At 41.2% G+C, this 27,982-nt stretch overlaps 1 protein-coding gene across 2 annotated transcripts in view; it reads right to left on the reverse strand.

The window, feature by feature from the left end:
• The window catches only part of LOC122801847 (cytochrome c oxidase copper chaperone), a 151,182-nt gene extending 125,975 nt beyond the window's left edge, over positions 1–25,207 (reverse strand). Inside the window, exons 1-2 of one of the 2 annotated variants that reach the window (XM_044071499.1) lie at positions 25,045–25,207; positions 3,696–3,830 (exon numbers count right to left, since the gene is read on the reverse strand). In XM_044071499.1, coding sequence (XP_043927434.1) covers positions 3,696–3,817 — 122 coding nt within the window. In that variant the 5' untranslated portion in view covers positions 3,818–3,830; positions 25,045–25,207. Of the gene's footprint in view, positions 1–3,695; positions 3,831–25,040 lie in introns of both variants that reach the window. The other variant, XM_044071498.1, reaches the window with a different exon arrangement.
• Positions 25,208–27,982: the final 2,775 nt, after the last annotated feature.

Below are 27,982 nucleotides of genomic sequence, written 5' to 3' on the forward strand. Positions count from 1 at the left end.
GATAGCAAATTTGCAACCAGTCTTTCATACACGGCACACCACAGCCATGCTTGAAAGCATCCCAGCTGACGGGTCTATACCACATAAATCGAAGTTCCATGACTCCGAACACCTAATGGTCGAACCATTATGTTCGAAGTTACAGGAACTTGTACTACGGAAAAAAAAATAAATAAAACAGAAAACAAAATAAATTGTTGTAAGCAGGGGGGCAAGCCCCCCTGCACCCCTCACTAAATATATCAGCTCCGGGATTGCACCACATTGAACCGAATGGAAACCTCTGCTTATGGAGATTCCCATTCAAACACTCAAACTTTTACAAATTCAAACTTATGGTCTCGAACATATGTGGTTCGAACTTGTAAAAGACTACGTGATAGGAACCCCAGCTGACTAGAACTTTCATACTTCTTAACCTACTCACAGCATTTAAACTTGCTCATCATGTAGAAAAATGCCCTTCTCTATAGCATACCATCCTTTCTTACTCCCCAAGCAGAAATCTCTGCTCCAGTAAAAATTTCTATTGCATACTAAAAGGGCATCTCTCTAAACACTGGAGCTCTATCCCCGCCAAAGTAAAACTAAAACTCCCAAATTTTAAAGCACTGCTCAAAACAGCATTTCAGCCACTTCTGGTCATACTCTGGTTCCAACCCAGGTTGAAGAGCTCACCCCTACTTTAAATTTTTCTCTCTCCTACCCAAACTCCCCTACCCAATATATTTTCTTTTCTACCATGTCATAGCTTATAAATATCTTAAACCTCTCTCTCTACTAAGTCTTTCACCCATTAACACCAACATACCTTGTGCTCAACACTAATACTTGTACACCACCAGTCTGAATTGACATGGCATACACGTAAACTGAATTTCTACAGTCCAACTGCACCAACAGTATCAGCAGGCAGCATTTTGTACATGCCAAACCCAAAATGTAGTCATTTTCATCTGCTGCTGATTACGCACGATGGATTTAAATCCACTTTTTACTATAAATTTTGACTAATCTTTTCTTGGCAACTTCCCACATTGTACTTTTGTTCCAACATATAAAATATAATACTACTTCTAAAGGAAACTGTATAAAAAATGTAATTTTGAATATGCAACTTCTTCTTCTTTCAGCTTATTCCCAGTTAGGGGTTGCCACAGCAGATCACCTGTCCGCTCATGATTGGCAGTGGAGTTTTACAGTGTCGAATTGCCAGCCCGGTGCCCAACCTTCCACAGAAGGCACACACATGCAAACACTCATGCCTAGGGCCAATTTAGTGTGTCCAATCTACCTACAGCATGTCTTTGGGATGTGGGAGGAAACCGGAGCACCCGGAAAAAACCCACGTGACCGCAGGGAGGACATGCAGACTCCGCACAGAAGGCACCCCAGCCGAGAATCGAACCGGAGAACCTCTTGCTGTGAGGCAGCAACGCTAACTGCTGCACCACCGTGGCCGCTCAATTTTGAATATACAACTGAATCATGTAATTTAAATATGTAATTGAACCATGTAATAGTGCTGGAGCTTTTCTCCCTGGGCCTCTCCTGAAAAAGGGCTTTGCCCAGTCGAACTTACCCAGTCAACAAAGACAAAAAAAAGCATTACGGTTCTTAGAGGAAACCAGTGACACCAAGTCCTGGGAAATGTAAACACAATATTGCAAAAGTGGGGGAACTGGAGTGAAAGATCCACCTAGGCTGTGTTCTGCTGCCAATCTTTTCTAATAACCCAAGAAATAAAACAGGTGGTGGAGATGAGGCACAGTTAACTGTGTGCACCACTATAACACAGAAGTGCTGGTAACTTATTTGGTTAAGAGGGCTCAAACATACCCACAAGGGATCTAAAGGGTCCTTGAACATAGCTGGTGTCAGCAGCATTTATGTCGGCATAACTCATTCAGGGCAGGCCAACATCAGTGCTAAAGATCAGTAAAGAAAAGACCAAGGTACCACAGACACCAAACACTGATGCCAATTTCTGGAACACTGAGGAAATGACACTGGTTACTCAATTACTTCTTAACCAATTCAACTGGACACATTCCTTGATCAGGCATGACTCAAGCAATGGCTAATTAAGAGGTTGTGGGACTTCAACCCAAGACCACTGCAGGGTCTAGATCTAGGACAGTCAAACCTCAGGGGCATGGACATCAGCTGGAAGGATAGACTCCAATAGTACAGGGGCAGGTGAAAATGTTTCAATCGCTGATGAAGAACACAACAACCCTTAAAGCAAATGATACTACAGAACGGAGGGTCTGACTTCAGGAAGCATCTTTTCCTTCAATCTTCATTGATGTTGCCAGTAAAAAATGAGTCAGAAGGAAATAAGGAAATCTACTAGAGAGAAACAGTGAAGAGGACGGCACTAATACTAGTGAGAAGATCAGCTCTACTTCCTTATACTAAAACTTTCCCGCCAAAGATTTCACCATGTCAAGGTACTTATTTTCTGTCTGGGATTATCTAACTTTCTCTGCAGACTCCTCACTACAATTTTACTTTCTGAAGTGGGAAAATGTGCATTTTTATCCCATTCTGGACAAGAAAATATTCAGGCTTAAGTCAACCTTTTTTACTATGAATTTTGACTCTCATGGATTTCCCTAGTTTTTACGTACAATTTTTGACTTTTTAAACCTATATGTTTGGGATCATTATAGGTTTCTGCGAGTGTTCCTCAAGTCAGTAAAGGATACTAGGGGAATGAAAAAACACAAGTAACTGAATCCAGTGAAGAAAGCCTTCCACTCCAACTAAGAACTATGATAGCACATTCTTTTGCAGACTATTGGTTACAATCATTATAGCGGATGCAAACAGAACACTAATATGTTCTAGTCTCATGTAAATAAGGCACATAGTGGGCCTGTCAGAAAATGAGACTGGCTTGCCATGGGCACATTTAGTGGCAAAGGATGTCATGTTTCTGATGTTCCAGACAAGTCCTACACACAAGGATAAATGGGGGGGGGGTTAAAGAAAAACACAATTTCACTAAAAAATGACCAAAACAGAGCAGAACAAGTACTTGCTAGTGAAACCTCAACAAATATCCCAAATGCAACAGGCTGGGGCCATTTTTGACATTTGAGAGTTTTTGTAGCAACAACACATTATGGGATGGATGACATAACTAACCGAACAGGTTTATTCACTAGGTAGTCCTGATGCTACCAGCATAAAACTTGAAAGTGACTGCAAACAAAAATCTTTATCACCATATTTTACTTTTGGTGACTAGCTCAAAAAGCTGTCCAATTTTTTGCATGCAAATTTGCTCCATGGTTCTATTAGAGCTCTTTAACCTGGATATTTGATTTACAGCCATGGATAAATTTGGTCTTTCCTAGCTGACTGTCTGTCTGTCTTGCTCTATGGTATAAACCATTTGTACAGAAAGGATTAATAGTGTGCATCTAACCACTTAATTCTGACAGCAGATCACTTCAGCAATTTTCAAAGTTAAGATAAAATCACAGCCAATGTGCAAAAATATGCAATAGTCTCATATCTGAATGCATATTTGACATACCTTAAATCATACCAAAAGCAGAATCAAAGCAAAACCCCCTAAATCATACCAAAAAACTGACAATCATGAGACACAAGTGCATCAAGAAAGATTATTTATAGACCACATATTACATTTATGATTTTTAGAGAAAATCAGAAGATTTTACCAGGCATCTCTAGCTTTTTTGGTCTCCGGACAGGCACAGCAAGGTTTCAGAGGCTTCTTCTCTTCTGTAACCCCAGCAGTCTGGTTCTGGGTGTTGCATGCTGCAGCTGCCATACTTGACATTTTTTTTAGCAGGCTAAACAAAAGATGCAATGCTACGGATCAGGACTTGAACCACATAAGAGAAAAGTAGTCTAGGATCATTTATGTTCTTACACATCCACACATTTGATTCAGTTTGAGGCTATAAGCATCACAAGAAATTTCTGGAACTCTTACTTGCAGAAATGCACCAAATTCAAGATGGGTCCTTAATCCAAAAGAAAAGGGGGGAAAAAAATATATATTATATATATATATAATCACAAACCACTTTTATTTCCAAACCCATCAGCTAGAAAAAAAACTGCAGTCTCAAATCTAATTACATTTAAAAGCTAATAAACCAAAACTGTACAGGGGATCAAATGGCTTTTGGTTTCAAAAATGGAAGCATTTGCTGCATTTCTGATGTGTATGTAGTCTGCCAAATTACATCAATCAAATATAAAACAGTTTACTACACAAATGGACACCACGCCTGCTTTCACTTGGATAGGTCTAGCACCTTCCAATCTCTCTCATGAAGGAGGAACTCCAAAATTTACATGAGGTATTTACGCAGCTCCATCAATTCCACCATAACGTTTTACTGTGGAACAGTAATTTAAGCAAAGGAACAAACGTATTTTAATCCAGATGCTATGGTAAATCTTAAAAATATGCCAGTCTCTCTCAACCTCTAATGATAACAGTCTACTGATTTTGTAGCATCAGATATTGCCAGGTCAGACAGTGTACAGACAAACCCCTGACTAGGGCCCAGATGACTAAATTTCAGTAAAGGTCTCAGAAACAGACATAGTAACCTTCATGAAGTACACAGGAGTGTGCAAAAGAAAGCTGGGATGCCAGTGAGGGCAAAAGCAACAGTCATGTCAGCCTAAGTTATGGCCCCTCTCAGCTGCCTTTATCCCATGAAGGAACAAATGGGCTCAAGAACAGATGGAGGCCTGACTGACTTGTTGGCAAGAGGGAGAAAAATGAGGACCGGGGGGACATCTGATATTGATACTTACAAGTAAACTTCACAATGAATAAGACGACAGGGAAACTAGGCACAATAAGTGGACCCCAGTATTTCACAATCATTCTGCTTTTACACATCTGCAACTGACTGACAGTTGATTTGGGGCAAAACTATTTAAAAATGAAAACTCAGCACTTAGACCAATCATGTACAGCTACAGAAAATTTTAAAACTACTTTTTGGCTGTCATTTCTTCTTATGGCCAAGAACTTTAACTCTATAGGTACTATATATAGCACTCTGCTACCTTGAATGGTTAATACAAAACCCACGGCGTTTAATGCATTATGTATTAAGAGCAGCATTTCAGAAGGGACTGGACATTTATGCCTTTTTTCCTTCTCCTCACCTGTTAATGCTGTTGGAAAAAAATGAATACAGCTCATTAAAACAACCAGAGTTAAAAGAAATTATGGGGGAATAGAACAAAAATGTGTGCTAAACAATATAATGGCTTACGTCCGTAGTTCAGCTATAAAAGCATCATATGAACAGTGTGAGAAAAACAAAGCTTTCCTTTCTGCTTTAGTTTGCTGACTTGCACAAAGGACCACTATGAGCAAATATTAGAATACAGTAGCATCATTAATAAGCAGTGGGAATTTACTACAGGTGGATATGTACCCAACTGGCTCAAGATCCACAGCTCTAGTAATCCCCTGCTTGGGCTGCTATCCTCCCCAAGCCAGTAATGTCAGGTCAATGCTGGTTCAGAAGAGCAGCCTGTAACATTTTCAGTTTCTTTTGGTGTGAAACAGAGTGTCTGTGAAAAGGAAAAAGGGAGTCTGCAAAACAGTCACGGGGCCTGTCCCTGCGAAAAAAAAACAAAAAAGGAGGAATGTCCACAAGGGCCTGGAGCTCAGAAACCTTCCAAGCAGAAAAGCCAGCAACAAAACAGTCTTCCAGGTAAAATGTTGCAAAGAAGCAGAATCTGCAGTCTCAGAAGCAAACAAGAGTCAAATTTTTTCAAAAACAAAATTATGGTCCCAAGTAGGAGGAATAGGTTTCCTTAGAGGCCTAAGTTGTAGGACACCTTTACGAAGTTTAACTTCAAAACGAGAAGCCAAGCGGAGGATTAAAAGGGCAGACAAGCAGTCTTATATGAAAGCTCTCAGCTAAATGAATAAAATACCGCTGACAGTATATGTAGAACTTGAGTGGTTGCTGAGACATTGTAAGTTGTTCACAAAATATTACAAACGTAATAGTGCATTTACTGTGAATTATAAAATTCAGTTTAAGACCTAGAACTTAAAGAGTACATCACAAACTATATTTATAGTGGTAGAAGGGTTTACCATTTATACTTTTCATAATCCCTATGGTTCCAGAAATATGAATATTTGTTTGAAATGTGAAGACATAATTTGATTCTGTCCAAAAACGTAAGCTCCGCTCATTGGTTCATAGGTAGGTACTAGGCTATCGGCCCTGGGGCCTATACAAGCCCAGCCAAAAAGGTACCCTGGCTTTTGCCACCCAAGAAAATTATTTTCCTGTGCCATTGTCCAGCAGAGCCACAGAGGTGATCCCCAGGGTGAATTTCCTATTTCCCATCCAATCATCAAGATTTTTCTTGAAGAGTGCTAATGAGAAGCTTTGTTTGATATAGATAGGTAGTTTATTCCAGAGTATGGGAAGTCTCTGGGACAGGAATCTATCCCTCCGGCATGTTCTGTTTATTGTGGTGACAAGGTTTAGGTCCCTACAGCGTGTAGCTCGGAGGGATTGGGATTTCTTTAAGTGGAGCATGTACAACAGCTCTGGGTTTGACATAGCTTTGTATGTTAGGCAGAGATCACCTCTGAGTAGGCAATATGCGACGGAGTAAAGCTGGAGTTTTTTGAGATGGTCAGCGTAGGGCATCTGTTTGAGGCCGGTAATCCTCTTTGTGAGGTATTTCTGCGGCCTTTCCAGTTGTTGGAGATGTCTTGTGAGGTACATACCAAAAGGGGCGCTGTACTCTATAATGGGTCTAATGAGTGATGAGTAGAGGGGAACAATTACCTCTTTTTTTCTGGATGAGAAACCTTTTGTGATGAGGTGTGCCACGTAGAAGGATTTCCTGACTACTGTGGCAATGTGATTATCAAAGGAGAGACTACTGTCCACCTGTGTCCCAAGGTCTCTTATTACACTTTCGGTGTTAAGTACACTAACGCCTATGTTGTAGTTCATGGGTACAGAGTTTTTACCAAAGAGGATGACAATGCACTTTTTGGCATTGAGCTTGAGGCCATGGCGTTGACACCAGGCATCTGTCTCAGTGAGGCCCTTTTGTAGGATGTCCACATCGTTAGGAGTTTTGATTATGGCTCCTAGTTTGCAGTCATCTGCGAACTTCGTTAGCCAAAGACCTTCTGTGTTGGCCTGTACTTCAGAGAAGTAGATACCAAACAGGAGAGGACCCAGGACTAAACCCTGTGGTACTCCACTTGTCACTGGTCTAAAGTCAGATTTGGAGTCTGCTACTTTCACAGTGTGGGTTCTGTCAGTGAGCCAGTTGGCAACCCATCTTGTGACATAGGGATTTATACCTAGTTTAGTGAATTTATCTATAATTCCAGAGTGGGGGATGGTGTCAAAAGCCTTGGCAAGATCTAGATAGGCTGTGTGAACCACCTTACCCTTGTCTATGCCTTTGGTGACTGCTTCAAAGAAGTCTATCAGGTTTAGGAGACATGATCTGCCTTTTACAAACCCAAACTGGGTTGGAAGTTACAGTGCAAACTTCCTGAGCTCCACTGGAGTGAATGAGTTAAAATGTAGTGATGACACTGCCAATAATTCAAATTATACAGTTGGTGCAGTCACAGCAGTTTCCTTGATTGAAATAATACGGTTGCTTTTACGAACAAGTAACACAGAAACTATGTATACTTTACTAACAAGCAACATAACTGAGTGTAAACTCAAGTTACATATTAATAACCATTTACAGCAGCCTAGCTTGAGTTTATTATTCCCCATACCTTTTTGCAAGTTGAAAAGTAATGACAGTTTTGCATTTTAAAGGGAATATTAGAGAATATGTAATGGACTTGCTGCTTAGGGCAGTAAAAGAAACACCAGAATTGTAGCTTGTTGCAGTTAACTAAAAGGTAAAATGTGTTAAGAGAAGAGCAGGTAAGAAAAGAGCAGGTAAGACGCCAGTTTCAAAGTCAAACATCAAAGACATGTTTAGAAGTACTACACTAGTGTACAAAGGAAAAGAGAAAAGCACAACTGCATAACAACAGATCTACCATACACTGCATATATGCAGGTATGTATAAAACTGATTTAGGTAACTTACAACCCATTGTAATTCTAAGTCATTTCTAGCAGATAATCTTTCTATTCTATAAAATCTGCTCTACTGAAGAGGTATTGATGATATGCTTATGGTTCCCTGGCTTATATCGTACTTGAAGGTCATACTGCTGTAATGCTAATAGAATATCCACTGTCGTTTTTTAAGTGTTTTGTAAATAAACTTCCTAAATATTCTTTGAAGTAACGACTTTTTGAATAAATGAGGTTCCCCATGTCCCTTCTGATTAGTTCAAAGAGGAGTTTTAACATAGCTTTGCATATGAGGCTGGTCAGACTAATGGGTCTGTAATTGTCTTGGTCTGTGTAAGGTCCTCCCTTATGTAGGTGAATGACTGCAGCTCTTCTCCATTTGTTTGGTACAAAACCTGTATGGAGACTGAGGTTGAACCATGCTGTTGATGGGGAGGGGTGCCAAATTGTGCTAGATGCTATTTAAGATTGATCCAGGCATACTTTCAGGACCCATCAATTAGGGTTCAATTCCATCAGCCGCTATTTGCTACTGGGTGGTTCCGAGAAAGTACAGTTGTGTACACTTACCATAAATGTAGATGTTAGAGTGTATTCACTGTTGCAGTCATCACGTTTGGGTTATCTGCTTGCAGAAGCCCTCAGTCGACCCGATTATCAAAGTCTTGGGTCCTGCGTCGGTTGCTGTCTCATCTTCCATGACTTCAGGTAGTCAAGAGGTATAAAGCATGCAGCCGACGCCATTACATCAGTTTTTCTTGCCCCAGATGTCAGGCGCCCCCATAATGGGAAGCAATTATATACAAGGGCCTGAAGGGAGGGTAACCAGGACTGCAATAGTGAATACACTTGAACATCTACATTTATGGTAAGTGTATACAACTGTACTATGTTCTTCGTCTTTCACTGTTGCAGTCATCACATTTGGGTACATTCCCAAAGCTGAGGATGGGAGGAGGTAATTAGATAGCATTAGGACTAGCTATAAGGTCCTACAAGACTGCAGTGGCAAAGCCACCTCTGGATTTAGAAAAAATTGGCAAGTGGTAATGCTTGGTGAAGATCTGTACAGAACTCCAGGTAGCAGCTTCTAGGATGTCCCTGGTAGGGACACCTCAAAGAAAGGCTATAGAGGTAGATGCAGCTCTGGTTGAATGTGATCTTATCTCCCTGTGGGGTAGGTTTTCCATGGTGCTTATAGCAGAAATGAATGCAATGGCCTATCTACATAGAAATGGTTTGCTTTGAAATGGCCTTCCCCTCTGCCCCTGCAGCAAATGCAACCAGCAGCTGTTCAGATTTCCTGAGAGTCTTAGTCCTGTCCAAGTAAAATCTAAGTTGTCTGTGCACGTCCAAGGAGTGCAGTATTCATTCCCCTTTGTTCTGTGGATTAGAAACGAAGGTTGGCAAATGAATGGACTGATTAAGGGCCACACTGGATACTACCTTGGGCATGAAGGAGGGACTGGTCCTGAGGGACAACCTGTCAGCATGAAAGATGATGAAAGGCTCCACTGCCATGAGGGCCTGTAATTCAGACACCCTTCTTGCTGAAGTGATGGCTAGAAGGAAGGCTGTTTTCCAAGAAAGGAATTTCAACTCTGTGTTTGCAGCAGGCTCAAAGGGAGGTAGAGTGAGCTTTTCCAATACAAAGTTAAGGTCCCAGGCTGGAGTAGGGGATCTCCTGACTGGTCTTAAGTTTTTGGCCCCTCTGAGGAATTGCTTCAGCAGTGGATGAGAGAAGAGGGGTGGTTCTGTATTGTAATGAGCTGAAATGGCTTAGGCATGAATTTTGATGGAGGAAAAGGAAAGGCCCTTGTGAAGCATCTCAGTTAAGTATTGAAGAATATGGGGTAAATTGGGCACTGCTCTGCCCACCCCCTGAGTTTGGCTCCAGGAACAGAATCTTTTCCATTTTTCAGCATAGGATTTTCTAGTACTAGGCCTCCTTGCCTCCAGAATGACATCCATCACTTGCTTACTGGGGGATGGGAACGGAGAGATCTGGTAATTAGCCAGGCTGCCAGGTTCAGGGTTTGAAGCTGTGGGTGCAGAATCTGGCCCTCCTGCTGGGACAGCAGGGCAGGGGTCTGAGGTAGGTGCCATGGTGACAGCAATGACACACTGCGCAAGAGGGGGTACCAGTGTTGGTGAGGCCAGTCTGGTGCAATCAGTATTGTCCTTGGTTTGTCCTGTTTGACCTTTAGCAGTACCTTGGAGAGGAGAGGCAGAGGGGGAAGGCATAAACTGATAGGTTTTTCCAGGTGAAGGACAGGGCATCCACTTTACAAGCTTGTTTGTGGGGAGTCCTTGTGCAGCATTTGTCCAATTGGTAGTTCTGGGGGAGGCAAACAGGTATATCTCTGGGATACCCCATTTGTTTCTCAACATGTTGAATACCTTTGGTTCCAGTTTCCACTAGTGTGGGTCCATAGGATTTCTGCTTAGGTCGTCTGCCAGTGTATTTAGCTTTCCTGGCAGGAACTGAGCCTGTAGGTGCACTTGGTAGCTCAAGGCTGTGTTCCACAGAGCCATGGCTAGTCTGCAGAGAGGGTATGAGTGGGTTCCCCCCTGCTTGTTTATGTACCACATAACAGTGGTGTTGTCCGTCTTTACCAATAATTGTCCTGGAAGAATGTGGTCCTTGAAGGCTGTCAGAGCATTCTGTACAGCTAACATTTCTTTCTGATTGATATGCAGGTGCAATTGATTTGGGTTCCATTTGCCCTGAATGCACTGCCCTGCCAAGTGAGCCCCCCCCCATGCACAGTCTGATGCATCTGTTGTTAGGGTTTGGGCGGCAATGGCATTCCCTTGTTTTGGTGGCAGGCCTCTGCTCAACAAAGGAACGTTATCTGTAGACAAGGTAGGATAGGAATCATTGATTCTAGGTCCTGAGAATGTTGACACCATAGGCTTTTTATATATCATTGTAGTTTCCTCATATGCAGTCTTGCATATGGAATTAGAATGCAAGAGGCCATGAACCCCAGGGCTTGCAGTATTTTCCTTGCAGATAGCTGGGTCTTTGTGGCCAGTAGTTTGAAGTAGACTGTCAAATGAACTTGTTTCTCTGGCGTGAGGTAGGCCATCTGGGAAGTTGTATTCAAGCTTGCTCCCAGGCAAGGTTGTTGGCAGGGTATAAGATGTGATTTCTTTTCATTTATTGTGTACCCCAGAGACATTAGCAGTTTCTTTACAAATGCCAGATGATTTAATAGTATGTCCAGGCTTTCTGCCTGAATAAGACAATCGTCCAGATATGGGTATATTTGAATATTTCTTTGCCTGCAAAATGCAATGACTGGAGCTAGGCACTTTGTGAATACCCTGGGTGCAGTAGATAAGCCAAAGGGTGGTGGAGAGAACTGATAGTGCATGTAGCCTGCTCTGAAGCATAGGTATCTTCTGCAAGATTCCCTTCTTGAATTTTGGGATTTCCAAAAATGTGGTTAGGATAGACAGGTCCAGGATAGGACGCCAGGAATTGTCTTTTCTGGGTACCAGGAAAAGTCTTGAGTAGAAACCTTGCCCCCATTCTTCTTCTGGGGCAGGTTGAATAGCCCTGATGCTTAAAAGAGAGAGAACTTGCTTTTGAGCCTTTGCCCACTGATTTGGGGACAGGTCTGGCCAACCGTTTGGGGTTGGTAAGGAGTGGAAGTGGAATATGTATCCTTGGGAAACTATATTTAAAACCCATTTGTCCTGGGTAATGAGTTCCCAATTTTTTGCATGCAGGGCAATCTTTCCCCCTAAAGGAACAGTCAGTTGAGTAGGGCTTGGAAGGTGTAAAGTTAAGTCACTGAGACAGTTTACCATAGTGGGGAGTCTTACTACTTCCAGCTTTGGAAGTGGGAGCCCCCCACTGCTTAGGCCTGTGAGTACCTTGGGACTGAAACGTGGGTGCTCTGCTGGTTCTGGGTTTGGACCAAGAAGGCCTGGAAGAGGCAGGAAAGGACCAATTCTTAGAGGGCCAATGCCTACTAAATCTGGGAGGCTGTACTTGCAGGAAATATTTAACAGTTTGCATAGATTTAGCTTTTTCCTCCATCTTTTTAAGTACTTCTGCTTTGCTGCCAAATAGGCGGTCTTGGTTTAAGGGAGCATCCAGTAATTTAACATGATCTGGCAAAGACTGCTCCTTAAGCCAAGCGTGCTTTCTAAGTACAGACCCAGTGACAGCAGCCCTGCAAGATGCCTCTAATGAATCAAAACCACATTGCAAAGTACGTTTTCCGACTTGTTCAGCAGAATGCATTAAATCCTGTAAATCTTTATTTTCGGCACAGTCAGGAATCAACATCATTTTCTGTTTAAGCAATCCAGTAATATGCTACTGATACTTTAACATATGAAACTGGCAGTGTAAGGCCCTAATGGACAAGGTTGCAGAAGTGTATACCTTCTTACTCCATCTATCCAGCACCCTGGAATCTCTGAGGGGGTAGGACTTTTGGCAGTAATAGCCTTAATGCCCTTGGGTCCCTGTGAAATGGTCTCAGGATCCGCAGTAGGATTTTTAAAGAGGAACTTGTGAGAGTCAGGTATTCTGTAATACCTATCAGGTTTTCTGGGAGCAGGGGCGAGGCTAGATTCCAAGAACGCATCATCTACAATGTCTAGTACAGGAGGGATAGTTAAAGGCCTGTGTTGAGGCAGGAGTAAGAATTCCGTAAGCCTCTTTTTGGAGTCAGAGTAATCCTGGCTTTCCCGGCGAAAATGCTCCCTAAGAGTATGCAAGGTTTCACCAAAAGAGAAATCCTCTGGCGGGGAAGCAGAGGGAATGGAGTCCTCTGCATCAAAATATTCATAGGTAGATAAGGGCAAATCCTGGTCATCAGAGAAAACAGAAATTTCAGAATCCTGATCAGAAGAATCAGAAGGAAAATCAGTCCTAGGTCTCTTAAGAGGGGGAAGGATGGCTTCCCCTGATTAGAGTAATAAGGTCTTCAGCCATTCTTATCATTTGTTTTTTGGGCATAGGGGCCTGACCATGCAGTCTGGGCGTCAGTTTTCTAGGCATGGATCGAATTTTAGGCCTTGAAGAAGAAGATGGCGTCTGTTTAATATGCATGTCAGTAGGCCTGAATACACCCTCAGAAGCCGGTGCCTGCACAGCGGCTCCGGACCCATCCAAGGTAGAGACATCCACAGGTTCCACAGTCGAAGAAGCATCTCGCGGCATACCGGACACCGAATGGGTCTCAGTAGAGGCCTGCGAATCTGAAGTAGAGGGTATCAGGGGCTGCGAAAGCGCCTCACTGAGTACGGGCGCACTGGTGACTAGCTTAGGAGAAACGTCATCGGCAGCTTTGGACCCAGCAGTCTGTCTCTGTCTTTATGTTTGCGTTTTTTCGAAATGCCGGTAGTGGGGTGGCTTACCGAAGCCATTTCTGGATAATTGAACCAAGTACCAAAATATTTAGATGCATAAATGAACAGACGACTAAAAGTACGAGTTTTGAATAAGGCACAAAACTGACAGCGAGGTACGTCATGGTCTGGGCCTAAGCAAGGAATGCAGTACGAATGAAAATATTTGAGGCATTTGCTTTCCACAAGAAATACAATTGTTAACTTTTACTGACATTGGTTTACAGCAAGAAAAAGGATCCCTAACAGGGTACTTAGCTTAGCTGAAGACTTCGGATCTGAAACTCGAAAACGAAAATTTCAGGAGTAGGCCGACCGGCACTTGCGAAGTGCTTCTGTTTCGTGCACCGCACGGCAAGAAAGACTGATGTAATGGCGTCGGCTGCATGCTTTATACCCCTGACTACCTGACGTCATGGAAGATGAGACAGCAACCGACGCAGGACCCAACACTTTGATAAATCAGGCCGACTGAGGGCTACTGCAAGCAGATAATCCAAATGTAATGACTGCAACAGCGAAACACAAAGAACATTGTCACTACAGAGTGCGCTCCCATCAAACTGAGCATGTGTAAACTGGCTAAGCTCAGTGGGCAAAAAACTAAATGTAATAAAAATAAACATCCTAAGCCTTCAGACAAGTCAGTCCATTTTTTTCATAATGCTATTCATTCTTTACAAAGTCTTTATATTTTATGATTTATGCTCTGGCACTTGTAATGAGGTAATAAATGCAGGTAATTTTACTGAATTATTTTGGTACAAAAAGAGTAGTCAGTAGAATTCTGACCATGCATTTCAAGTTCTGTATTCTTGCTACATCATTTGGCTGTCTACATACTGCCTTACCCACTAAACATGCCAGAACACAAGCAAACTGAATTTTTGACATTCTCACAACTCTGAATCCTGGCAAGCTTCTGCATGTCTACAGTATCATTAGACTCCACATTCTAACTCCAAAATGATTTTTATCATTCAGACCTGTCAAAAAAATGGATTACAAGAATTTGCTTTATCATACAACACATATTCCCTACATATTCAGTTTTAACACACTAAAGAATCTGAAACAACTTGCATGTTTAAACACACTGTTCAGTGAGACAGCTCAATGCCTTTAGTCTGTGTCCAAAAGACAGAAACAAGCACACAGATTCTTATCTTGCAGTTGAAACAAACTGCATAGATTCTGCAATTATACTGCATCCTGGACAGAATCTAGTTCAAACACAGCTGTTCTGGCTGTAATCTGCAATGTTACTGACAAAATTAATTTTTACTGTAATTCTTAACTAATATTTTGCAAATTATTAGTCGGGCTAACTGTTTCTAGCACGCCATGTATTCACATAGAGCACCTCAGTTGTCTAAACAAACATCAGGTTTTGAATGCTTGATTGTTTCCATTTTAAATGGAATGTGGTGAATAATTTACTGCCTCCTCATAATCAACACGTTTGAATTTTAGCTCCGAGGCATCCTTTTCATACCCGAGATGCAGCATTTATTTGTCCATTGCTAAATATTTAACTTGGGTCAAGCCCTCATCTACATGGACTTGTCTCAGACTAAGCCCAGGAGCACTGACTGGCTACAGAAAACCACCAAGTCAGAAATGAAAAACAGGGATAAAGCCTGGGAGCACTGGCGCAAAACCAAAACTCCCTCAACTAGACAGAAATTCCTAGAACTAAGCAATAGAGTAAAAAAACTAATAAAACAGGACAAATTCCAATACTACCAGTCTGCCCTAGACTCCTCACAACACAGCCCCAAACAATTCTGGTCCTCCATAAACTCCATCCTCCACCCAGGTAAAGTCAGTACCCCTCCTCCTAACATTCCTCACTCCTCAGAAAATATTGCTACCTCATTCAACACACACTTCACACAAACCATACTATCACTAGCTAAACACAACCCCCTTCCCTCCAACCCACACCTTCATCTAGTAATCTCCCCACTGCCTTCTCTTTTTCTCCTGTACCTACCTTCAACATAAAAAAAACAAACTTAAACCCACCAAATTAGCAGCAGACACCCTCCCAAATGAATACCTACAAATTACAACTGATGCTCTGGCCTACCCAGTATCCATTTTGATTAACCGATCTGTCAGAAAGTTACGTTCCCACACTGTGGAAAGTATCACATATAATTCCCCCTCCACAAAGGCGGAACCTCCACAAAACTAACCAATTACCGTCCCATAGCTATTCTCTCTCCACTCTCCAAAATACTAGAGAGATGCATACATTCTCAGGTCTTAGACTACCTCCTTACTAACAACCTCCTTTCCAATACTCAGCATGGTTTCCGACCAAACCATAGCACCACCACCGCCTTACTCTCCTTTACTAACACTATCCTTCAGCATAAAAACAATGGCTCTCTCTCCTCTGCTACTTTCCTAGACCTATCTAAAGCATTTGACATGGTCCCACACAAACAACTTATCTCTGTCCTCAATAACCTATCCTTCTCTCAGTCAGTCACAAACTGGTTTCAGAGTTACCAGTCTGACCTCCAACAATCCGTTGTATGGCAGAATTACATATTTCCCCAACTACCCGTCTCCATAGGGGTTCCCCAAGGATCCATCCTTGGACCCCTAGTCTTCTCTGTTTACACCAATAATCTAGCCTCTGCCACCAAATATGGCACATTCATACAATACGCAGATGACTCAACCATCATCTGCTCAGCCCAGTCCCTACCCAAACTGCAAAAAGCCACACAGGAAGCATTTTCCTCTGTTGAAACTTGGTTATCTGATGCCCAATTAATACTCAACCCAAACAAAACTAAGCTACTCATCTTCCAACCCACCAAACATACTCAAAACAACTCTCACTTTAACATCACAGCAAAAGACAACACCACTATATACCCAACTGAACACACCAAATTGCTAGGAGTGGAAATAGACAATAAACTAAAATTTGACATTCACATATCCATGACCATAAAAAAGTCCACAAAAACTAGGGAGTGTTATACAGAAATAAGCAACTTCTCAGCAAATATTTCAATAGCAAATTCCCACCTTATCTCCACCCTACTTTATGACTCTTCAATATATACCAACCTAAGGCAATGTGATCTACACAAGCTAGAGACCTGCTACAACAAAATCGCCAAATTTGCCACAGGGGAATCCTACCGTAGTCACCACTGTCTCTCACTTGCTGAACTGGGCTGGCTTAAACTCCCTCACCTCCTTCAGTGGTATCAACTCTCACTTGTCCACAAACTAGTAAACCATCCACTAAATGTCCCATGCCTCCAGAATCTACTCCACCCTATTGCACGACCAGACCACTAAGATCCAGCAACAAAAATCACTTGCAGATCACTAAAGCCAATAACTCTGCTGGTGAAGCACTATTCTCTTGCACCATAGCCAAATTATGGAACTCCCTCCCACCCACAATTACCTCCATACCATCATGCACCCACTTCAAAACTTTACTAAAAGCGCACCTAAAAACATGCTGGCTATGCCCTTGCAACTCCCACTCTAATATCACCCACCCCACCCAACCACTACCTTTCTTTCCACTCCACTACCTACCTTGATTATAGCAAGCTCAGATGCTCATAAGCCTAGTACTTATTATACACCAGGAGCTTCTTATTGTAACATTTGTTAATGTCTGTTATGTACTTCACAGATAAAGATTCTAGTTGTGTACTGATGTACTATGTTCTTCATCTGTAAATATGTTGTAAGTAATTGCTATGTTAAATTGTTAATCGCTATGTAATCCAATGTAACTACTGTTTATTTTAACTGTGGAGCTTTTCTCCCTGGGCCTCCACTGAAAATGGACCTACGTCCAGTCGGACACTCCTGGTCTACAAATGTAAGTAAATAAAAATAAATGAGAGACATGCTCTGTGTCACACAGCAGGCAAATGGAGGCAGAGGATATTAAACCCAGGATCCCAGGAAGCAGCTCATTAACAGCATGTTGTGTTATCTTTCTGAGGCAACTCATATTGTCCCATCTGGGACAAGACTACCATTCACTGGAAAGCTTTAAGTACATTTAATGATAGCAGCATAATCCAAATTGTATATGTTGTATAACCTTACTAGTCTCACCACCCAAGCGCTGAAGAAGGTAGGGAGTCAGCCTGCTAGTTTCACCTCGGTTGGCCACCTTTTAGTACTAGGCATCCTCAAACAGTGTCTTTGTCCTAACTGTCTAAGCTCTCATATAAAAAGTACAGTATCATCACTTTTGTTAGACAATCCCTCAGCTTATCATATCATACAGACAACACGCCACTACAAAAAATTCAGGAGCCTAAGAACCTGTGTGGATAATTCCATCTCTACTGACCATGTGACAAGAGGTCAGGAATCCTACTTACTACAGTAATAACCAAAGAAATATCATTATGCTCCAAACAGACCTTCTTCATAGCACCAATTAGACCAGTGGAGAACAGTAACTCCTTTGGGATGCAGCTCACCAAATATATCAAAACAATCAGAACAACCCCAACAGTTCTCAACCATATAAAGAGAGGCTGGAAGCTCTATCCCTTTATTCAATGTCTTATATACTTCTGAGGGGAGATCTCGTTCTCAATTATCATACCATTAGAGACCAAAATGTCCTGGAACTCCATTAAGTCCAATGGCTCCACCCATAGCTGAACTTTGTTGCTGTGTCTTTTGGCTTATCCCAGTTAGGGGTCACCACAGCGGTACTCCGGTCCGCTAATGTTTGGTAGTGGATTTTTACGTGCCGAGTTACCAGCCCTGATGCACAACCTTCAACAAAGGTATGCCCATTCACATATGCCTCTACACAGAAGATGCTCTAGCTGAGAATCGAACGGGACGTCTTGCTGTGAGGCGACAACGCTACCACCCATAGCTGAACTAAGGACCTAAAAATGATCAACAGACAAGTAAAATACAGTGGAGGGTCAGGTTTATAACCCTTCACCTCCCTGACCTCTGCGATAAACTTCCTCTAAATTAAGCAGTAAGGCTTGCTACTTTTCTTGAAGCTTAGCCTAGATAACTGGAGGGATTTTCACTAATTTACTCCAGGATTACTGCTACAGTCCTCCTGGAAAAGTGGAGTCTTGACAGAGGGTTATGCCAAGACACAAGTGGTCAAAAAAAGACTCAATATATTTGGAATACTTATGAATCTGTTTGTTGCCAGGCACTCTAATACCAAGGCGTTTCCTACATTTTATGTTCAAGCATTTCCAGGTTTTGTTTTTACATTCCTGCACAATCCGTTTTACACACATCATTTTTAGCTGATGCAACATGTTCGATACTTTGTCTAATGTTAATCAATTACTTCAATCTACCCTTCACTGATAAGAGATAAAATCTGTGGCATCAAAAACTACCAGCGAGAAATCCAAGCTACCAGATTCAGTCTTGCATTGTACTTTTTTGCCAGTGACATAAGCATCAAAAGTCTCCTGAACCATTTAACTTCTTGTAAAAGTAAATGTTTCGGCAAGTTCCTCTTTGGCTCACAGTACGCTAGCAATCTGCTTTTAATATTGCAAGGTTCCCTTTCTTCTATTCTTTAAAGGGACAAGTTAAAAACCTTAATCCCCCTCCCCCTTACAAAAAAGGAAACATGACGCACTAGATCCTTTCTGGTCCATTTCCAAAGCCACCAGCAATGAGAAAGCTCAAAGCCCTGAATCTAGGAGTTTGTTTTCCGAAAAGTTCCCTGGCAACTTTAAAGTCATCAGTGGCTGTAGGCTCATCATTTCTAACTACAAACTAGAAAAGAAAATGAAAAAGTCTACTCACGTAAACAAAATTCAGCATCACTGTACTATTTTTTGACAAAATGAAGAGAAAATGGCAGAGGAAGCACAACTGGATTACTTGTGTAAATCTTCCAGACTAAGAGGACAGCTGAAAAAAGGAAGCAAACCAAGGGGGTTCATATAAGGGAAAAATACATTTTCTTCAAGCATGCAAGGAATGTAAATGGAATTGCTAAATCATAAGGTTACAGGAATTAAAAGAGGGAGAAACAAGACCACTACTAAACAAGCAAAAATAGTGAATTATTTGTTTCACATAGGTACTTTTGAAGAACAACATAACACAGCACCAACATGGCAAAATATGATGGGTATGAATGGGATAAAAATGTCACATCAGAACGTTATGGAAGACCTGTGGGGACATATCAGAAAGCGTGCAAAAAAGTTAACCCCCCCCCCCACAAAAATAACTGACAATATAGTGTTCCATGAATTGCACAATCACTCTATGACGTAACGGTATGGCCAGAGGTCTTAAATATGGCAGGGACATTTACTTTGCTTTACTACAGGTCTCAGATGATTCACAGCAACCACAAGCAGGTTAGTCTTGCAGTCCTTCAAGGGAAGCTTATGGGGGGGGTGTGCATGGCTGGCTAGCGTCGTTCCCAGACTGTAATTCTATTGCAAATTAGCAACAGTATGGCTTTCAGGAAGAATATGTCCTGCAGACCAACTTGATTCAATTCCAAGACTGAATTACCAATATCATGGAAAAGACAGCATAGTATAGTGCATTAGCCCACTCAGCTCTTAAAGAGCCTTATAGGTGTGTTCTGCCAAAAGGCCTGATGCACTGTGACCTCAAGAAGGGTACAAAAAATTAAAAATTATGGGTACCATGTTCAGAAAGCTACAGGTACATAATCACATCAAGCATGCATATACAACATGCAATGCAATACAGTAAAGACAGACTCCCAATAAGACGATGTGCACAGACAGCAAACTGGACCAAAAAATGCTGATGTCACCCTCCCAGTCTGTAGGACACTGACAGTTGCACAGTTCTGGCAGCCTACAGATAAATTCTGTACAAGACAGCCTATTTTAAATGGTAAGGGGAGTTGCTACAGTCATAGATCGTAACATCCACTTCTGGAAATTAGTGTGAAATGGTGGGAATAAAAGTAACACATTTCAGTACTATGCTGTCCCTAGGAAATGTACAGTAGAGAGTTAATTATCCCAGTATCACTTATCTTGTGATATAAAAAAGTGAGACCACAATAAATCATTGCAAAACTTCAATACACTGGTTGCATAAGTGTGCACACCCTTAAACTAATACTTTGTTGAAGGACCTTTTGATTTAATTACAGCATTTAGTCTTCTTGGGTACACACTTGCCATCAATTAAAGAGACTCTGATTAACCCCAAATAAAGTTCAGCTTTCCTAGTAGGATTTTCCCTACATTTATTCAGTTGCCTGCTACAGCAAAAGCCCTGGTTCGCAGACAGCTTACAAAGCATCAAAGGGATCTCATTGTTGAAAGGTGTCAGGAGAAGGGTACAAAAAATGTCCACAGCTTTGGATATACCATGGAACACAGTGAAGACAGTCATCAAAACGTGGAGAAAATATGGGACAATAGTGATGTTAACAAAACAAACCCTTGCAAGTACGGCAAGTGCACGGCCCCAAAAGCAGCAGGTCAATGCAAAATCACAAGGCCAGCACACAGTGACATCTGTACAAAATTCAAAATTTAATATATGTCCTGTAAGGCACAAACCGATAGGTCTGTTTGTGCCTTACAGGACATGTTATATTAAACTATGAATTTTCTACAGACATCACTGTGTGCTAGTTTTGTGATTCTACAATAGTGATGCAAAACTGGACGGCCCTCCAAAACTGATGAAAAGACAAGACGTAAACTGGTCAGGGAGGCTGCCAAGAGACCTAAAGCAACACTGAAGGAGCTGCAGGAATTTCTGGCAAGTACTGGTTGTGTACTACATGTGACAACAATTTCCCGTATTCTCTATATGTCTGGACCATGGGGTAGGATTGCAAGCCTTTTCTTACACAGAAAAACATCCAGGTCTGGCTAAAATTTGCAAAACAATACATCAAGTCTCCCAAAAGCATGTGGAAAAGTGTGTTATGGTCAGATGAAACCAAGGGTGAACTTTTTGGCCACAATTCCAAAAGGTATGTTTGGCGCATAAACATTCTGCATCACCAAAAGAACACCACCCCTACTGTGAAGCATGGTGGTGGCAGTATCATGCTTTGGGGTTGATTTTCTTCAGCTGGAACTGGGGCTTTAGTCAAGGTGGAGGGAATTATAAACAGTTCCAAATACCAGTCACTTTTGGCCCAAAACCTTCAGGCATCTGCTAGAAAGCTGAAGAGGAATTTCACCTTTCAACATGACAATGACCCCAAGCATACATCCAAGTCAACAAAAGAATGGCTTCACCAGAAGAAAATTTAAGTTTTGGAATGGGCCACCCAGATCCCCGACCTAAATCCAATAGAAAATCTGTGGGGTGACCTGAAGAGGGCTGTGCACAAGAGATGCCCTCGCAATCTGACAGATTTGCTTTTGCAAGAAGAGTGGGCAGATATTGCCAAGTCAAGATATGCTATACTGACAAGACTCCTACTCATGAAGACTGAATGCTGTAATGAAATCAAAAGGTGCTTGAACTAAGTATTAGCTTAAGGGTGCACACACATATGCAACCAGCATATTGTACTTTTTGTTTTTTACATTTTTCCCCCTAACAGATTTGTTTATTTTTCAATTGAATTGTACTGGTTATAGGTCACATTAAATGTGGGAAACATTTTGAAATGATTTATTGTGATCTTATTGTGATCTTATTTTTTTTATTGTATCACAAAAACTTGGCATTTTAACAGGGGTGTGTAAACTTTTTATATCCACTGTTTGTATTTGTCTGTGGGTGTTTTTCAGCTTATACTACAATAATAAACTGTACCATTTGTGTACTTACAGTAAACGTTTTATTTTTCTTGTTTAATGTTCATCAAAAACTTGTTCAGTTTTTTGTTCAGTTCAACTCTATGTTTGATTATATGAACTACCCTAGGTCCCAATGAGTTCAGATAATCGACTCTCTATTGTAATCTAACAAGGTTCCACTAAATTCCTCTAACCATAACTCTGTCAGGTTAGCGCACACAGAACACGGTTGGCCAGAAATTAAATAGGAGGAAATAAAGGCATGACTGCTAGCTAGAAACTTATTCCAGGCTGACACATTTACCAACTTTAATTTGTTAACCAAAGTAGATCTGATCACACTCAAATTACATATGGTATGAGCGCAGTTTTTCTCATTAGGGCAAACATATGCATATAAACCAAACTATTAAGACAGTTAATAAACTTGGCTCCCTTTACAAAAACAAACCTTTTCTCACCCATCTAGGTAGGACTGCCATTGCCCGTACCCATCTGCTTTCAACTCTACTCTATGCCTCACCAATACTCACTAACTTGAACAAAACCGATCTCAGCAAACTCTCTAGCTGCTACAATCAATTTGCCAGATTTGCCACAGGAACTTCCTACAGGACACACTACTGTCAAAACCTACACCTCTTAGGTTAGCTAGAACTCCCCAGGCTAATTCAATTTAATCAACTTACTGTAGCATTCAAGGTTATTAACCAGCCAGAAAAAAAACACACTCCCTTAAAAAAATATCCATCCCTACAAAAACGCTAGGCCTCTTCATTCCACTACAAAACGTTTGGTTCAGTCTGTTAAAGCTAACAACCTATCTGGAGAATCTTTGTTTGCAAATTCAGTAGGCAAAACCTGGAAATCGCTCCGATCTCACCTTACTCTGAACCCCTCCCTTAATCAGTTCAAAAAAAAATCTAACCCAGTATTTTAAAACTCACTGGTTATGTCCTTGCTCTAACCCTGACTAAAGCCTCATCTACTTCCATAAACCTGCAATTTCTTATTCATAGCAACTAACCTCCTACACTAAAAGGTTTGAAAGGATAAACTATAATATCTTTGCAGATACTCTGTAAATAAGCTGCACCTATAGGTTCGATAAGAGAAACATATTTGTATATATTTCTGTACATAAACTGTATTCTTCATAAGCCTGAAATGTGAGAATGTAACTTGTATGTTAATGCAATTTGTTTGTGCATATACTGTAACTTGCTTGTCTGTTTGTAAGTTTGGAGCTTTTCTCCCAGAGCCTCCGCTGAAAATGGACATGTATCCAGTCGGACTATCTCAGTCAACAAATGTAAAATGAATAACAAAATAAAAAATATATAATCAACAATGGGATGGGTAAGGCCACATCTGTAAACATATGGGATATGTTCTTTTGAGCAAAAACTACCCATAATGGGCAGCTAACCTAGTACTTGCCTATGTACATATAAATAATGAAAACACAGAATAATGGAAATAGCAGGCGTAATGAGATACAAAATGCCAGAAGAAAAAAAAAATAATAATTACTAATAAAAAGTTTTACGCACAATTTTAAATAGATGTATACACATAAGAGTCAAGACAATTGTGTAACCCATACATCAGAAAAATTACAGTGGAGATAAGCTAGAAATGAGAATAATATTGCTGGAAAAAGGGTAATGTGGCCAGAATGGTGGCGTTTGAGTTTTAACATCTGCTGCGGTAGCGTTGTCGCCTCACAGAACGACGTTGTCTTTTTCGATTCTCAGCTAGAGCATCTTCTGTGTGGGAGACATGCGTAAATGGGCGTACCTTCGTTGAAGGTTGTGCGTCAGAGCTGGCAACTCGGCACGTAAAATCTACTGCCAATCATTAGCGGACCGGAGTTCCACTGTGGCGACCCCTAACCGGGAAAAAGCCGAAAGACACAACAAAAGTTACTGAGCCTTGCAGGGTTTGCTTTCTGTGCGGAGTCCGCATGTCCTCCCTGCACTCACGTCAGTTGCCTCTGAGTGCTCTGGTTTCCTCCAGCATTCCAAAGAGCGTATCCAGACCGTTTCTCCCAGAGCCTCCCCTGAAAACAGGCTATGTTCCCAACAAATAGCAGGAAATGTTCAGTAAAATTATTAAAAACAAGAGAACAGTTAAGACAACAGCATATTTTATTAGAGACGAGAGAGAAAGAAACGCAGAGTTTGACACCTAGTCCAAACTACTCAGTACAGTGGAGCACGGCTCGAGTTTACTCTCAGCTAAAATAGTAACCTATAGGTCAAAATGAAGGAAGTCTATAGCAGGTGAAAGAAGATAAGAGATATTCTTAATAATAAATAAAAGTATTCGTATCTTAGCACGCTAATACAATAATCACAACACTCAGGAAAGTATAACTATTTAATTATGTATGGCACACATTCCGTGATACAACTTTTTTTCAATTGCGATCAGAAGATTACAGCAAACTCCACGCTTCCCCCCCCTAATCTTAATACAGGAGCCACCACCACTTTTCTTTCACGCTTCGTCTCATGCAAGACTGGTACGGCTGTAAGCCCTGCCATCGCCACCAAACTCTTCCAGATGAAACACTGGAGTAGTTTCACAAGTCTTAGGCACAGATAAGAACATCAGGCGGCATAATTTAAAGTGGCATGCTACAGGTGTATGTTTTGCAGTATCTTAAGGAACAGCAAAAACATACGAACCTCGTAGGGGCAGAGGTGAGGCAAATCGGCACTTTGAGGGGGTAAATGTCCCACTGCTCTGGACACGAGTCTTATCATATCAATCATTTACTTACCTACCCGTGCACTGGGTATTTTCCAGCAATCTTGGTCCAAGTTTTCGAAGAAATTAATCGGTACTGTACTAACAGCACAGGACCAAAATGTAATAACTATAATACGTCAATTCCCAAAATAAACGTACACTGAAGAGGAAGTTGCTTGGAAAGGATAGTTTTTATAGTAGGGGGGGGTTTGTTCTTAAGAGATGAAATAACTCTGCGACGTTTAGTTGGATCACGTGCTACTGGCCATTTGACGTCTCAAGGTCAATTCTGCTGTATAAATGATACTGTGGCCAATGCAAGTAGTAGGAAATTACTGGGTTATTTACTTTCATATTTTTTTTTTTGCACGTTTTGACGTTGCAAATGAAGAATTACTGGCAGTGGTGGGTTTAGTACGTTAGTTAAAAACGACTTAGTATACACTTCATAGGTTTAACGCTTTTAAATGCATGGATATTCTTGAAAAAAATGCACTTGCTTTTCTCCGCTCCACGTTTTGTGAAGAAACAAAAAGTAAAAATAGTATCTTCTTATAGGCTCATATGAGGTTAACGGCCACAAGCCTAGCCATAAGTCTGTGTTCCCTAACTGACCTTGGTTAGATGGTAGTTAAACTGCCTCTGTCCATGACGGACATAGGTGATGTTATACAGATTTCGTATCCCTTATCCACGCCAAAGCATTTAGTCTGAGCTCTTTACCCTGATTTTTTTCCCGTTAAATTGTTGGTTTCAGTTGTCAATTCTTCTATAAAGAAACTGAAATATTTTAAGGACGTCAATACACCTCCATGTTGACAATAAGATACCCAAATTATAGGGTTACCAACTACGCCTCTTTAAGGTAGTTTTGATTCACACAAACTACTTAGGGAAAAAAAACATTTGCAAGTCTCCTGGTACACATTTACGAGGGCATGTTGCACTATATTAAAAACAAGGGTAGCTGTAAGGACTTGCTTTAAGGTCACCCCAGTTAAGGACTGCGCAGGGTCCCCATTGATTGGCACACAAAGGGGCGGTCTCCATTTCTTAGCACAAGTGACGTGTTCACGTCTGTTACAGAAGAAGGCTGTTAAGCCAATGGAAGCAGGGAGTCGTGAATATATTGAAACACGAACTTGTTTACAACGGAACTAGCACTTTGCTTTAGCTGGAAGTATAGATTACAACTTTCTGTGATATTTTTGTCTCAAAGTTTAGCATTGTCATCCCTCCTAAAACTGGTAACTTCTGGAGAAAAAGTGTTGAATTACACTTAATAATAATTAGAATTATAAACTTCGTTTACTTAAATTTATATGAACGTAAATCTTTTTATTCTGTCAACGTCTCAAGTTAATACTATTTTAAAAAGTGTCTCGGAATATTTATGTATTTGTCCGTGATTCAGTGGAGAGCTGTGTCTGAAAGACTTACAAAAGTAGGCTTAAAATATCAGATCTATTTGAGATTTTTAAGACTAAAAAGTTACTTTATTATGTACAGTGATAACTATTTTAATAAATGTAGTTTTTCCTAATGACTCGCAAACACAAAATAACTTAAAAAGTAGTATTTACTGTAAATGTAAATATGAAACCATCGAGCCATCCTCAAACCCTTTTCCCATGATTGTTGAAGTGACACCCCAACCCCATGAAACCATGTATGTAATGCATTATATACAATATGTTAATAAAGGCACTTTATAGGAAGACATTTTCATAGGATGTTATTGGGCTAATGTCCCTAGAGCCCTTACAAGCCTAGCCATATTTATCATGCATTTCCACAATTGGTGGTGGTTAGGTGAGTGACGTTCACAGAGGTAAGGGTCTATGGTAGTTAATGCTAACTTTCTCTGTCCAGGAGGGACATGGGCACCACAGCAGGAGTGAATTTGTGGTCGCCCATCTATTGATCTAGGTTGTGTTTGAAGAGGGTCAGGGAGGGGCTCTGTTTCACGTGAAATGGAAGCTTGTTCCAGAGAAGCAGCAGTCTCTGGGATGTGTATCTATCTCTCCAACATGACCTGTTCATGTCAGAGGCTAAGTTAAGATCCCTGGAGCGAGTGACCCTCCTGCAGTCTGATTTACAAATGTGTAGCATTTCCATCAGGGTCTAGGTCAATGTGCCTGAAGCAAGTGACCCTCCTGCAGTTTGATTTACGAATGTTTAACATTTCTACAGGGCCGGGTCAGAGACTTCCCTGTAAGCCAGGAACAGATCACCCCATAGCAACCTGTAGGAGACATAATACAGTGACAGGGCTTTCGGCGTTTGTGTACCTTGCAATTGCTTGGTGAGAAATGTATGTGTCTCTCCAATTGTTGTAGGTGTCTGGTGAGTTACTGTACATGCAAAAGGGAGCATTGTACTCAATTACTGGTCTGATGAGGGCCAAGTATAATGGAATTATAACATCCTTAGCTCTAGATGCAATGCCTTTACTTATAAGATGTGCCACATAGAAGGATTTCCTTACTATTGTGGATACATGGTGGTTTAAGTTCAGATTGCTGTCAACCTAAGTACCAAAATCCCATACCACTGGTTTACATTTAAGGGGGTGCTGTCTGTCATGTAATTAGCAGGGATGTTATCTTTTCCAAAGGGAATAATAATGCATTTTTTGAATTTAGCGTTAATCCATGGTTTTGGCACCAGTCTTTTGTCTGCGTTAACCCTGTCTGCAGTATATTAACATCAATGAGGGACTCAATGATTACTCCTAAATTGCAATCATCAGTGAACATGGTCAGCCACAGGCCATCCAAATTTGCCTGGACTTAGAAATAAATTCCAAACATTAAGGGGCCCAGCACAGAACCATGTGGTATGCCACAGGTGACTGGTCTTTTGCTACAGGTGAAATCACCCACTTTGACAGTATGTGTCCTGTGAGTGAGCTAGTTGGCTACCCATCTGGTAATGTAGGTGTTAATTCCCAACTGGGAGAGTTTCTGTATA

This window comes from Protopterus annectens, chromosome 5.part0 (assembly GCF_019279795.1).
Source record: "Protopterus annectens isolate FY-2018-M chromosome 5.part0, PAN1.0, whole genome shotgun sequence".
Lineage (NCBI taxonomy): Eukaryota > Metazoa > Chordata > Ceratodontiformes > Protopteridae > Protopterus > Protopterus annectens.